We start from the raw sequence: 15341 nt of genomic DNA on the forward strand, positions 1-15341 counted from the left end.
TTGTCTACAGAACCAGAGTATATCGTTTATTCACTGTACATGGCATCAGATATCCAAAGAGGAGAGGAATCTCGTTCTAAGCATCCTTTCCTTCCCACTTTGGCTTTGCCATCAAAGGTTTCTCTGCGAAACAAAAGAAACAACAGCGGAGGCAGCCAGAGAGCTGCGTATTGTGAGAGCACCTAGCAGGATTACTTTGTATTAGGTCGCTGCCCGCACCAGTTCGGCGAGGAGAGCCCTGGGTACTAGATTCTCGCAGTAGCGCCACCACGGAGCAGGCAGTGACAGCAGTCAGTGTGACAGGAGGGGTTTGCTTATTGCTGGGACTCGGGTACATTCGGGGGGAAGGGCCTGTGCTGTGTGTGTAGAGGGGCTCTTGTGAGGGGCGCGTAGCTGCGGAGTGGCCTCCCTCTATTCTCCCACCCGCCACACTCCCCCAACCATCTACAGCACCGCTGCCGCAGGACGGAGGGGGCGGAAAGACTGCTGTGTGGCTGCCAGAGGACACGATGGCTCGGCCCAGGCCCCGGGACTACAAGGCTGGAGAGCTGGTGTTTGCCAAGATGAAGGGATACCCGCACTGGCCGGCCAGGGTGAGTGCAGCGCCCGGGAAGGGGCGGGGCAGCAATGCACGAGAAGACCCCCCCCCCTAGTAGCTGTCCTCTATCTATGTGCGCAGTATATAGGTGATGTGTAGCCTGGGGGGAGGCACAGGACAAGGGGTGGGGCAGCCGGGTGTGCAGGTGAGGAGAGGAGGCTGATGGGGGAGGCAGTGGGAAGGAGGCCTGGCAGGCTGAGCATCTCTGGCTCAGCATCCTTCACTGAGCTGCTGGCTTGGAACAGAGCTCCAGCCATAAACAAAGCACACACCTCACTCACACAGGGAATGTGCTGCTGCTGCTGCTGCTGCTGCTGGGGGAGCTCCAGCCATAAACAGCACACACCTCACTCACACAGGGAATGTGCTGCTGCTGCTGGGGGAGCTCCAGCCATAAACAGCACACACCTCACTCACACAGGGAATGTGCTGCTGCTGCTGAAGGAGCTCCAGCCATAAACAGCACACACCTCACTCACACAGGGAATGTGCTGCTGGGGGAGCTCCAGCCATAAACAGAGCACACACCTCACTCACACAGGGAATGTGCTGCTGCTGCTGGGGGAGCTCCAGCCATAAACAGCACAGACCTCACTCACACAGGGAATGTGCTGCTGCTGCTGGGGGAGCTCCAGCCATAAACAGCACACACCTCACTCACACAGGGAATGTGCTGCTGCTGCTGAAGGAGCTCCAGCCATAAACAGCACACACCTCACTCACACAGGGAATGTGCTGCTGGGGGAGCTCCAGCCATAAACAGAGCACACACCTCACTCACACAGGGAATGTGCTGCTGCTGCTGGGGGAGCTCCAGCCATAAACAGCACAGACCTCACTCACACAGGGAATGTGCTGCTGCTGCTGGGGGAGCTCCAGCCATAAACAGCACACACCTCACTCACACAGGGAATGTGCTGCTGCTGCTGGGGGAGCTCCAGCCATAAACAGCACACACCTCACTCACACAGGGAATGTGCTGCTGCTGCTGAAGGAGCTCCAGCCATAAACAGCACACACCTCACTCACACAGGGAATGTGCTGCTGGGGGAGCTCCAGCCATAAACAGAGCACACACCTCACTCACACAGGGAATGTGCTGCTGCTGCTGGGGGAGCTCCAGCCATAAACAGCACAGACCTCACTCACACAGGGAATGTGCTGCTGCTGCTGGGGGAGCTCCAGCCATAAACAGCACACACCTCACTCACACAGGGAATGTGCTGCTGCTATGGGAGCTTCAGTCATAAACAGCACACACCTCACTCACACAGGGAATGTGCTGCTGCTGCTGGGGGAGCTCCAGCCATAAACATGTCAAGTAGATGAACTGCGCTCTCCACCTTCCTATAAAACAACATACAAATGGCACATAGCGTGACTCCATACACATGCACTTTGCCACATACAGTCAATCACCACTGTGACAATTGTGCTCGTGTCGCACTCGTGTATCCACTCCCAATATAGATTGCGCTCACCAAACAGCAGCCACCTCAAACTCAGGTGGGTCTAGCGTATTTTTCACACATAAGCTCCAGGCATATTTAAAATCCTCAATGATCTGTTTAATGTCGCTTTGATCCTCTCCGGAATCATGAAATTGTAAAACACATAAAATACATCATAGTGTAATCTGCATAAAAAAACACATGATAGCCCGCGCAGTGAATGCGCACTCACTTATATCTTCTTGTCATATGGTACATCATATAGGCGGCAGCGAGATCTGTCCTGGCCTCCGGGCATGGGGTGAACGGCGTCCCGTATCCCTCCTGGTACCCTTTCGCCTGGTCTGCGCTGACTCGCGTCCTCCTCGCTAAGCTGTTCCTCAAACACTTCCTAGTGCAGTGACGTCAGACGCGCCGGCCGGGGCTGAGCAAGTCTCACAATATAAATGTCCGTATGACGGTCCGGCCGATGGGCCAAATTTGGCTTTTAGAGCCATCAAATTTGTTGGCCCGCCAGTGGTTTTCCCACTTTGCATTATGTTTGTCCCACTCTAGACCACGAAAGCCGGGGGGGGGGGGGGGGGGACTAAACACCAGGAATGGTATAGGGGAGGGAGGGGGGTCACTAGACACCAGAGATCTATTTAGAGGTGCGAGTGGGGACCACTAGACTCCAAAGAGCTATTTAGGGGTGGGAGGAGGAGCACTAGACACCAGGGGACAGTATAGGGAAGGGAGGGGGGCCACTAAATGCCAAGGAACTGTATAGGAGAGGGAGGACCAGTAGACACCGGGTAACTGTATAGGGGTGAGATGAGGCATTAGATACCAGGAAAATGTATAGGGGATGGAGGCCAATAGACACCAAGGAACTTCATAAAGGAGAGTGATGGCTTCTAGACATTGAGCTTGGCCCGTGTCTTGGTTCCAGAGTTCAATTTTGGCCCACTTTGTGTTTGAGTTTGACACCTCTGATCTAGGCAGGGCTGTGGAGTCGGGGCAATTTTGGGTGCCTGGAGTCGGAGTCGGGAAAAAATGCACCAACTCCGACTCCTAATGAATTTAAACTGTAAAATTAACATAACTGTTTAAAATGAAATAAACCAATCAAAATTAGTTACTTGTGCTGCTTCAATAAAGCAGTCCCCGTATTTTTAAAGTCAGATATACACATCTGATTGTGACTGTACAGTATATATGATGTGTACATCAAATAACATCTATGCTGTAAAAATAAAGCCTGATGTGTAGCCGTGTCACTAATAGAGATGGTCAATGAGATGGAAATAATTCTGTGTTGATTCTGATTTATGCAAATGTACTTTGCTCATGAAATCAAATAATTTGATACGTTGTTAAAATTTGGTTTGGTGACTACGAATTAAATGGTACCTGAGAAGGATGAAAGGAAAAGTGTTATACATACCTGGGGCTTCTTCCAGTCCCCTTCAGGCTAAGTAGTCCCTCGCTGTCCTCCTCCACCACCTGGATCTTCTGCTATGAGTCCTGGTAATTCAGCCAGTCAGCGCAGTCCGGCCGCATGCCGCTTCCACAGCCAGGAGCGTTCTGCACCTGCGCAATAGTGCTGCACAGGTGTAGTACGCTCCCGGCGGCGGAGTGTGTGCATGTGCACTACACCAGACTGGCTCATGTACCTGGATTCATAGCAGAAGATCCAGGTGGCGGAGGAGGACAGCAAGAGACTGATTAGCCTGAAGGGGGCTGAAGGAAGCCCCAGGTATGTATAAAACTTTAATTTCATCTGTCTCAGGTTTACTTTGTTACACAATAGTACTATACTCTACATATGCACTCTCCACAGAGCTGCAGGGAATCCACTGAGAATGTTGTGCACATTGAACACAGAGGTGTTGTCTATCACCTATAAACCTGGTTCAGATTGTGCATGAAGAATGTGTAATAGAGGAAGAATCTCCTTATTCCCCTGCAGAGTACCTGCACATCATTCTTACATGTACCCTCAGTTACATTGCCTAGGGCCTGATAGATGTTCTTTGTTCTGGTCTGTACCTTTTACAAGTACTCTTACCAAGGACTAGTTTTAGTCTATGACTAAAGGGAATAAATATGGCAGTCTCCATATCCTTCTCACTTCAGTTGTCTTTTAAAATTCCTAGGCGTTGGCAGTTAAGAGACGAATTTCAGGTTACATACTTTTAATAAACAAGATTGTAATATGCAAATTAGAGGAGTCGGAGGAATCCTAAACTGAGGAGTCGGAGTCGGTGGATTTTTGTACCGACTCCACAGCCCTGGATCCAGGGACAATTTTTTTTGTACAAAACTTAATAAACTACCAACATGTTCTTCAGATTTGGAAGTGAAGCACCCTGAAACTCACACAAACAGCAGAAGAATGTACAGATTCTGTCCAATATGAACCTAAGATTCCTGCCCCAGCACTATATGCTACTGTATGATATTTACCAGTATTTTAAGTTCTGTTCAGACATTTTACTTCAGAAACAATCATTTGGCCATACGTCTGATGTTTGTACACGTATCCCTAGCTACTGCACCCATCAAACAGGTGACTATCTGATTGCTTACCGTGGTACTGAGCTGTGACAGTACCGTATCTGTATTGCATGGATGCGCTGTGCTGCACCAATATCCATTGCAGGGTCAGCTGTCACTCCAGAGTGGATGTATGCCATTCATCAGATGAATGGTAACAAAGGTCGCTGTGTAAATAATTGTTTTCTTTCTGTTAATTTTCAGTCCACTACCTGTTGCATTAAAATGCACAGCAGCTGACCTAATGTGAACGAGCGTTACTGTCTGCTAGAGGAATGTCGGCTGAAATGGTCAGGAATGATCACTTCAGACAGTACTAGGGTTAAAGTTTGTGTGAGATTTAGATCCTTTGCACACCTATGTGTTGTTGAGCTGATTTTAGCAACACGAATCAGTCAGTGTTCCATACGCATGAACATCACGTTTACATGACTTTGTGCAATGCAGTGCAGTCCTATTCAATATATTTCAATGGGGTGAGCAATTCAGTGCAGGTGCCATCAGTTTCTGTAAAACACCCACCCACCTGTGCTGCATAGCAATACAAGAATGCCTGGGTCCTTAAGAATCTTCCAAAACTGGCCATACATAACATTAGGATGAGTGTATATGTCACCGAGTTCTCTTTGTAATCTGTGTTTCCCACTATTCATGAAGAATCTCTTTCTGTGGGTAACTTTAACAGTGCTTTATACATTTTCCCTTTGTTGCTGCTGATTGCTGTCATTTTTCCCACTGTTCATAAAAGCAAAAAAAAAAAATAGCCTTGACAGGTGATTTGCATATGGAAAAGGCAGACTGATGTATTAGAATGGCCTTACATGGCAAAAACCCAATGCAAAACAGCTGAAGACTGTTCTTCCCATTCAGGCCCTTTTACACTTGCACTGGAAACCTGTATTGCGTTACCTTTTTTTTACCGCATGTGGTTGCAAAAGCAATGCAAGTTAATAAAGCTGGCAATTCGAAATAAGGGCTGCAGCATGTTACCTCATGCACCGCGCATGATGCTCGGAGCGTGCTGTAATGTAAGTCTAAGGGGCGATGCAGGTAGGGTAAATGACAAAGCGGAACGACGGGAATTCCAGTGATGTACTTCCTGTCCAGCAGGGAATACATCACTCAGTGGGGGGTATGCCTATGCGTATGACCCTGTCGGTTCACTCTGCCACAGGGTCACATAATTGATGTTTTTCGTTGTGCAATGTGATGCGTTAGGAGCGTTAACCGCAAAAAATAAGTGTAAAACCGGCCTCAAAGACACTTTTAGGCTTGCAGGGTCAGTGCTAACCTATCCATGCATCAAAAATAATTTTCGGGCATTTATAAATACCTCCAGCCACTGTCCAACATAATAAGCTTACCTATAATTTGTACCAGCAGTATCAAATGATTGTATGAATGTTTTCCAGACAAATCCCCAAGTACAGACTCCTGGACTTGCTCTCTATATGGATTCTTTTTACTTTCTAAAACTCTGAAATATAAGAAGTACTACAGTTAGTCTTTAGTTTATTTTTTTACTTGACAGGTTTGAGGAAGAAATGTGTGATAGGGTGAGCACTCAGTGTGTACTACGCAATTCTGTGGTGCAGAGAGTTTCTTAAAGTGGACCTGAACTCTTGCACAGGACACAGGGAGAGCATAACAAAAATGCACCCTGTATATATTTAAAGAGTTTAACCCGTGTAATTCCCCCTCATTTGTATCTAATCACTAGTTGTAATTTGATCCCTCCCCTGCGTCATATGACTGCCTATGGCAGATAAGCCCTATTGAAAGAACAGTATATTAACAATATGTCTGCTTGCATGAATCAGGAAGTAGAAACTGTGCAGATGTATTTTAGGATTTGTATCAGCTGTAACAAAGACATGTTTTTTGTTTAAAGATTATTATGCTGTTGTGTATCTTTTAGAGCAGAGAGGAGTTCTGATTTCAGGTCCACTTTATTCTGGAGAAGGCATTACATAAAGCATGACATGATTTCTGGGGAGAATTTGTGTAGGAAGGAGAATCTCTAATAGGTTTGCGCAAAATTGAAAACTTTCTTTCAGTCATCATTTTGCAAAAACTTGGCACTTTTCACAAAACAAAATATTTTTTTGTTGTGAAAAAAGTGTGCTATGGTGAGGGCTGAAGCGCAACACTCATTCCTTGGCTGGAAGTTGGAGTTGCTGTTACTTATGTTACTTTCTGCATTTCAGTATATTTATAAAGTGTTGCTATCACTTTGGCAGCAACAATGAAAAGGCACGTATGCATTAGGCCCCGTTCACACTTGCGTTTTGGCAAGTAAACGGACCGGATCCTGATCGGATCAGGACCTGATCCTGATTAGAACCGTACGGTTCCGATCCGGATCCGGTCCGTTTGTATCAGGCATGCATCAGGCTGCCATCCAGATCCGTGGGCAAAAAATAGTGAAATTAAAATAAAAAAATGTTGGGGTCAGCAGAAGGTGCACCTGGTGCACCTGTAGAATCAGGTTCCTCCGCTGTAGGCCTCACCTCCACCTCCGACATACTGCCAAAACAGCTCCAGCACGTCTGTCACTGCTGCTCCACTCCAGACATGCTTGGCCCATGTGTCCCCATCCGAAATGGCCGCTTGGATACGCATAGGAAGTGGGGTAGAACGTCAGGTTTTTGTAGGCAGTGTGTTCTGTGCCTTCCGTTTCCCATTGGTTTCTGTGTTCCGGATGGTGCTGTCAGGCTCAGGTCCGGCTCCGGTCCGGGTGCGTGGGCCGGAGATCCGGACCCAAAAAATAGCGCATGTTGGAAAAGTGTCCGGAGTCCGGATCCGGTCCGGCTCCGTACTGTACGGAACGGACACGTGTGAACGTCCGCATAGACTTTGCATTGCTATGCGGAACGTACGTTCCGTTTGTACAGTATGCGGTCCGAATCAGATCAGAAAAATCCGGACAGGGAACGCTAATGTGAACCGGGCCTAAGTGATGCATGCACCTGCATTGAGAACTGTTCTAAGAAACCCAGGGCAGCCTGCATAAAATGTTCTTGCTTCAGTTGATTTCAGTTGTGCAATCACTGCCATTTGTATAAAGGCTTGTACACTCACTAGGTCACAGTTTCCCTTCACGGCTGCTGATCAGTTTTACCAGCATTGCCAATGATTGGTATGAATGTTTTCCAGACAAATCCCTAAGTACGGTACATTTTCTTAGACTTGCTCTATAGATGGATTTGTTACTTTCTAAAACTCTGATATATTGCGAGAACTTTGTTCTATAGGAAGAAGTAGTTAGTTTTCTGTTTTTTTTCTTGATAGGGATTTGAGGGAGAAAGCTGTGTGACACTTTGGGGAATGAGTACTGCATAGACTTGCTTGCTCTTTGTACTGTATAGTGATCAAGTGGGAATGCTGTACATATGCTAGATTCTCAGCTGAGATGATGCCAAACAACTGACTTAGGCTGATGATTATCTAATGTTAGTGAACTTACCTGATTGCAGTAGGCATGATCACTTATATTTTCCTGTGTTTTCCAGAACAAGATATCTTAAAGTGCACCTGAGACAGTGGGAATAGTTTTGTTTTTCTTACATGGGGTTTTACTAACCTCCGACAGCCATACAGGTCTCTTGGTTTTCTCATGGTCCTCTCCGTTGTGCCCCACTGAAAATCACCACCTTGAACTGGGCCATGTTTGCACTGTAGCCTGCTACTTGCATTTTTTTGTTGAAGCACAGCTGCACAATGGAATGGGCTGGGAGGAAACCAAGCGGCTTGTAAGGCTACGGGGGCTGGAAGAAAACCCAGGTAAGTAAAATAGAACTTGTTCTCCCATGTCAGGTATACTTTAAAGATAACCTGAGCTAAAAAAAGAAAAAAAGATAACCCGAGCTGGGTCTGATAGTAAAAAAAAAAAACATGTTAAATTCGACACACACAAGCAATAGAACACAGCAGTACATGCATCCAGCTACATATAAATGGTCAGCAGGCGCTCGTCAGCCAATCAGGATGCACTGTCATACACCCTTTACCTGTCATACCACATCTAGCAGCCATTAGCATTCAGGTGGGAGGCTTCAGTTAGATGCAATCGCAAGATTGCGTCACTAGCAGGACCGCCCCGTGCAGGCATCCCTCCCACGGGAGTCCCTCCCTAACCGCTCACCTGTCCGCCGTGTCCTAGAGCTGAAAAAAAAAAACCATGTTGCCTGGTCCGTAGGGGTTGCTTAACCAGCGCTCATTACCCATCAAAACCAGCCTTATCAGCAGGGCTGTGGAGTCGGAGTCGTGGAGTCGGAGCAATTTTGGGTGCCTGGAGTCGGAGTCGTGAAAAAATGCTCCGACTCTTAACCTCCCTAGCGGTATGGACAGAAATGTCCGTTCAAAAAAACATGCTGTGAACAGTATAAACATGCATACACATCAATACTCTCCTGCACTGTATACTAGACCCTTGCTTGACACATTTTGGCAAGTTACAGGAAAAAAAAAAGTTTTAAAAATAAATTTTATCACTGTTTGCACAGAAATCCTGGGGAAATTGAACGCTGGGAAGGTTAATGAATTTATACTGTAATTAAAATAGAAAATATGATAAAATGTTTTATTTCTCAGATAATTGTCATCATAAATAATTTATATATACAGTAAACCAATCAAAATTAGTTACTTGTGCTGCTTCAATAAAGCAGTCCCCGTATTTTTAAAGTCAGATATACATATCTGATTGCGACTGTACAGTATATATGATGTGTATACAGGAATCTCTTATATATACTAAATAACATCTATGCTGTAAGAATGAAGCCCGATGTGTAGCCGTGTCACTAATAGAGATGGTCAATGAGATGGAAATAATTCTGTGTTGATGCTGATTTATGCAAATGTATGCACTCTCTTTGCTCATGAAATCAACTAATTTGATATGTTGTTAAAATTTGGTTTGGTGACTACGAATTAAAGGGTACCTGAGACAGATGAAAAGAAAAGTGTTCTACATACCTGGGGCTTCCTCCAGCCCCCTTCAGGCTAATCATTCCCTTGCTGTCCTCCTCCGCCACCTGGATCTTCTGCTATGAGTCCCGGTAATTCAGCCAGTCAGCACTGTCCGGCCACGTGCCGCTCCTACAGCCAGGAGCATTCTGCACCTGCGCAATAGTGCTGCGCAGGTGTAGTACGCTCCCGGCGGCGGAGTGTGTGCATGCAAACTAAGCAAGACTCGCTCAAGTACCTGGACTCATAGCAGAAGATCCAGGTGGCGGAGGAGGACAGCGAGGGACTGATTAGCCTGAAGGGGGCTAGAGGAAGCCCCAGGTATGTATAAAACTTTAATTTCATCTGTCTCAGGTTTACTTTGTTACACAGTAGTACTATACTCTACATATGCACTCCCCACAGAGCTGCAGAGAATCCACTGAGAATGTGTAATATACGAGGCAGCTGCGGCAAACAGCACCACCGCCGCAGCTGCCTCCATGCGGCCATCTGTCCGTCCAGCGTCCAGGACGCCGAGGACGGAGCCTTCACTCTTGCCGGGGGTCGCATTAGCGCGCGGGCGCGCGCACAGACGGGACCTTTATGCGGGGAGGAAGCCCGTCAGCTGACCTGCTGGTCAGCTGACGTGAGAGGAGACCCACGGCGCCCAGGATTGGCTGATGAGAGGGGGGCGTGCCAGTGAGGTCTCCTCTGCTTCATAAGCCTCCGGGCTTCATTATTACATTGTCTGTTGTCGTGAATACTTGCGTGTTAGCGCTCAGACCTTAGGCTAGTTCCCTGGTGTTGATGCTAAGGATTTCACACCAAGACTAGGATATTGCTACCTTGTGATTGTTATTTCTTTAGACTAGTTCCCTGGTGTTGATGCTAAGGATTTCACACCCAGACTAGGTTATTGCTACTGTATTGATCTCCTGTGTATGAATCTTTGCAATTACCCTGACTCTGATCCTGCTTTCCGATCCTGTACTTTCGCTTATCTGCCTACCTGTTGCTGAACCTCTGCCTGATTACCGATTACTCTCTTGTGTCACGATTCTGTACCGATACGTACCTTCCTGTTGCTGAACCTCTGCCTGATTGCCGATTACGCTCTTGTCTCACGATCCTGTACTGATACTTACCTCTTTGTTGCCGAACCTTGCCTGCCTGACCATTCTACTCACCAGTGGGCCCTCACCACTGGTGAGGTGTTAACTGGGCCAGCTCCGCTGGTGAAGCAGTTCTGCTAGGTCATAGTTTAGCCTTAATTACCTGCTCGTTAGGTAACCTGTCATTGTAGTATTACTATGTCTTGCAGACTGCAGTACAGTCTGACTCACCCGCCCCTCGGGTGTTCATTTGCCTGCAGCATATTCTGAACCACCGGCTCCTCGGGAGATTCAGCCTCTTCAGTATTGGTCCTCCAGCTTGCTGGAGGTTGTACGTTAGTGCACGGTCAGTGTACTGTTTATACCTCACCAGCCCCTCTGGTGAGGTCTCATTGTACCATTAAAGTTACGGTTGCGCCAATCACTACACACTCTGCTCCTTGTCTGCTATACTAGTATTATTGGTGATTCTGCAGATCACACATAATCGGGTATAGCGTCTGCATTATTGGTGATTCTGCAGATCACCACATAATCAGGCATCTGAGCTATGACACCCAACCGTTACAGAATGTTGTGCACATTGAACACAGAGGTGTTGTCTATCGCCCATAAACCTGGTTCAGATTGTGCATGAAGAATGTGTAATAGAGGAATAATCGCCTCATTCTCCTGCAGAGTACCTGCACATCATTCTTACATGTACCCACAGTCACATTGCCTAGGGCCTGATCCATGTTCAGATGTGTAATAGAGGAAGAATCGCCTCATTCTCCTGCAGAGTACCTGCACATCATTCTTACATGTACCCACAGTTACATTGCCTAGGGCCTGATAGATGTTCTTTGTTCCGGTCTGTACCTTTTACAAATACTCTTACCAAGGACTAGTTTTAGTCTATGACTAAAGGGAATAAATATGGCATATGTATGTCTACATATCCTTCTTACTTCAGTTGTCTTTTAAAATTCCTAAGCGTTGGCAGTTAAGAGATGAATTTTATGTTACATACTTTCAATCAACAAGATTGTAATATGCAGATTAGAGGAGTCGGAGTCGAGGAGTCAGAGTCGGTGGAATCCTAAACTGAGGAGTCGGAGTCGGTGGATTTTTGTACCAACTCCACAGCCCTGCTTATCATCCTGCCCACAGACTGTACACACACGGAAACTGTCGCTAGAACGGCCGCACCTGCGGGCGGGTCTGACGTCCTGTCGTTTGAATAAATCAGACGTGTGTATATGCCTTAAAGAGTAACTGTCAGGCTGCAGAAGCTAATTTAAACCTCTATTCTCCTGTGTTAAACAGTTTAGAAGGAAGCCCAAAAGCCATTAGTGAAGATAAAAATCTCAGTTACCTTTGATGTGTGCTTATCAGCAAGTCTGTTATAGACCCATAAGGACGCAAGCCGCATACTAAACTGCAAAGCATTCTGGGGCCCTCCCCCCGGCTGCTAATGAGACGTTACAGAAGCTTGTAATCAGTCCAGCGTGTAGCACTGATAAATCTCGGGGCAGAGTACTCTGCAGGAGTCAGCTATTGTTCCTAGCCACATGGCTCATTAATATTCACTGCACACTGTGTTGTTCAAGTAGGAGCTTATCTGTGATCAGGAAGCAGGCAGGACATGACGACACATTTGACAGAAAAACATGGAGCCTGCCATGAGCTGTCAGGAGCATCTATCTCTGCATATACATACAAATATATATATATATACAAATTCTGTGAAATCCAAACGTGGACAGTGAAATGCATATGTAATGTAAGTACAGCCAATCTTTAGCTACTGATATATGTGTTTATTTTCTCTTATACCTTATACCTAACAGCTCCTCTTTAAAGCAGATCCGAGATGAAAAACCAACTATAACAAGTAACTTGTCTATATATCTTATCTAAAGTTTAGATAGTTTACAGAGCAAATCTAGCTGCAAACAGCTTCAACAGTTTGATGATTATTTATTCCTGTGATACAATAAGAGCGGCCATGTTCTGTATGTGACATTACACACAGTCAAACTGATGGCATCTCCAGCTCTCAGCCTGTGACAAATTCAGTCCCCCCTCCTCCTCCCTCCTCCCCTCTGCCTCTGAAATCTATGGCTAGTAACCTCCTCCTGCCCAGACTGAGCTCCCATAAGCCCTTGCTACAGTGCCAAGGCTCTCTAAAAAAGCTGTGGGCAAGGCTTGTTTAGTTTCTAGGGAATTACAAACAAAAAAGTATTTGGCTTAAGGAATGCCCTATAAACTATATTAAAGGAACACAATTATGCAATGAGTAAAAGTTTATCTTGGATCCACTTTAACTGAACAAAAGTTTTATTATTTGCCCCATACCTGTAAAGATCATCACAGGTGATTATATATCATGTGCATGAGTTGATTCCAATCCTGGGAGTTGATATATATATATATGTATACTGCTTGCTTACCACAGCAGGATTGAATATAATTTTTAAAGATGTTTTGTTAATGCCCTTCATGACATAAACTTTATACTATATTGCCAAAAGCATGGGGACACCCTTCCATCTCAATGAATTCAAGTATTCCATTTGTTTCCATGGCCACAGGTATATAAAATCAAGCCCATAGGCATGCAGACTGTTATTATTATGATTATTATTTAGTATTTATATAGCACCCGACATCTTCCACAGCGCTGTACACATTATAGACTGTTTCTATAGAAGCTTCCCTCTATGTATAGACTGTTTCTATAGAAGCTTCCCTCTATGTATAGACTGTTTCTATAGAAGCTTCCCTCTATGTATAGACTGTTTCTATAGAAGCTTCCCTCTATGTATAGACTGTTTCTATAGAAGCTTCCCTCTATGTATAGACTGTTTCTATAGAAGCTTCCCTCTATGTATAGACTGTTTCTATAGAAGCTTCCCTCTATGTATAGACTGTTTCTATAGAAGCTTCCCTCTATGTATAGACTGTTTCTATAGAAGCTTCCCTCTATGTATAGACTGTTTCTATAGAAGCTTCCCTCTGTGTATAGACTGTTTCTATAGAAGCTTCCCTCTATGTGTATAGACTGTTTCTATAGAAGCTTCCCTCTATGTATAGACTGTTTCTATAGAAGCTTCCCTCTATGTATAGACTGTTTCTATAGAAGCTTCCCTCTATGTATAGACTGTTTCTATAGAACCTTCCCTCTGTGTATAGACTGTTTCTATAGAAGCTTCCCTCTATGTATAGACTGTTTCTATAGAAGCTTCCCTCTGTGTATAGACTGTTTCTATAGAAGCTTCCCTCTGTGTATAGACTGTTTCTATAGAAGCTTCCCAATATGTATAGACTGTTTCTATAAATGTTTGTGAGTGAATGAGTCGCTCAGGAGATCAGTGATTTTGAACATTATAGTGTGATAGGATGCCACCTCTGCAATAAGTTCATTTGTGAAATTTCCTTGCTACTAAATATTCTACTGTCAACTGTTAGTGGCATAACAAGGTAATACAAGCTAAAAGTAATTGGGAACAACAGTAACTCTGCCATGAAGAATCACAGAGTGGGGTTTGGCACCTACTGAGGTGCTCATTACTCAGAACACCAACTTTCTACAGCAACCACAGGAGCAAACTACTAGTCACTTGCATTACCAAGATGAGAAGTTATTTCTGAACCATATGAATTTACATACAGTAAATATACAATAGTTACTGAAAATTTTGCAGGATGCTTTTTTTCTCCTCACACTTGGATTACATTGTTAATGAAAAACGCCCCAGTTGTGACTATATAGTATTAAAGGAATGCGAGGAGTATGAAAACTGTACTTTAAAAAATGCTGTTGCCCCGTCATCACACAGGCTATTGGAGAATAGTTATTCAGACAGTGGAATAAAGGTGAGTATACACCTTTGATGGATGTTGCCCATCGAGGATCAGGACCTGATCCCCTTGGGCAACATCGCTGAGTCAGGCTGCACACAGGCATGTCAGCTGTGTAGCTGACGATGCGTTGTTGCTATGTGTGGGTGTGGGGGGTGACGACTGGCTCGTCACATGGTGGGCGTGGGGGAGGCGTCATCACTGGTGGTGAGTAGATCTGCCTGGCGGACTGCTCGTGGGTTTGGGGTCGCTGGCTGCCTTACACGTGTCTGATTATTGGCTGAGTCAGTCGCCATCGGCAGCCTCAGCCGGCTTAGGTCAGGCGTCAGTTTTATTCACCTGGGGCTTCATCCAGCCCTTAGAAGTCTATCAGTGCCCATGGCGATGTTCTGCTTTTTTCCAGGCATACGCTTTGACCCGCGGCTGGGTAGGTATCTGCTGCGCATGCATGCTGTGCACCTCTCGCAAATCGCTCTGCGCTTGTGCAATTTGAGTCTTTTTGAACTGTGCAGGCACAGAGCACTACAGGCCTTGGGAGCACTATTACGAGAGGCATGCGGTGCGCATGCGCAGAACATCCCGACCCAGCCAGTGCGAAGTGGCCTGTAGAACAGCAGGTGGACCAATAGACTACTAGGGGCTGGAAGAAGCCCCTAGTGAGTAAAACATTTCTTTTTTTTCTCACCTCGTGTATCCATTAATGCAGATATAGGTTACCCTTCCTTCAATAAGCAGAGATTAAACACCTGTGTCTAATAACTTAGTTACCAAACCCTGTAAGTATAGTGGGTGAGACAAACCCTATCAATCAATAAACTATTTTAGCAACAGTCATGGGTCACA

General features: G+C 45.7%; 1 protein-coding gene across 1 annotated transcript in view; it reads left to right on the forward strand.

The window, feature by feature from the left end:
- Window positions 1–237: 237 nt before the first annotated feature.
- HDGFL3 (HDGF like 3) overlaps window positions 238–15341 on the forward strand; it is a 91646-nt gene continuing 76542 nt past the window's right edge. The window contains exon 1 of the mRNA XM_068275350.1: window positions 238–593. Within this exon, the coding sequence (XP_068131451.1) occupies window positions 510–593 (84 nt within the window). The 5' untranslated portion in view covers window positions 238–509. The remainder of the gene's footprint in view (window positions 594–15341) is intronic.

Source organism: Hyperolius riggenbachi, chromosome 3 (genome assembly GCF_040937935.1).
Source record: "Hyperolius riggenbachi isolate aHypRig1 chromosome 3, aHypRig1.pri, whole genome shotgun sequence".
In the NCBI taxonomy this organism is placed as follows: Eukaryota; Metazoa; Chordata; class Amphibia; order Anura; family Hyperoliidae; genus Hyperolius; species Hyperolius riggenbachi.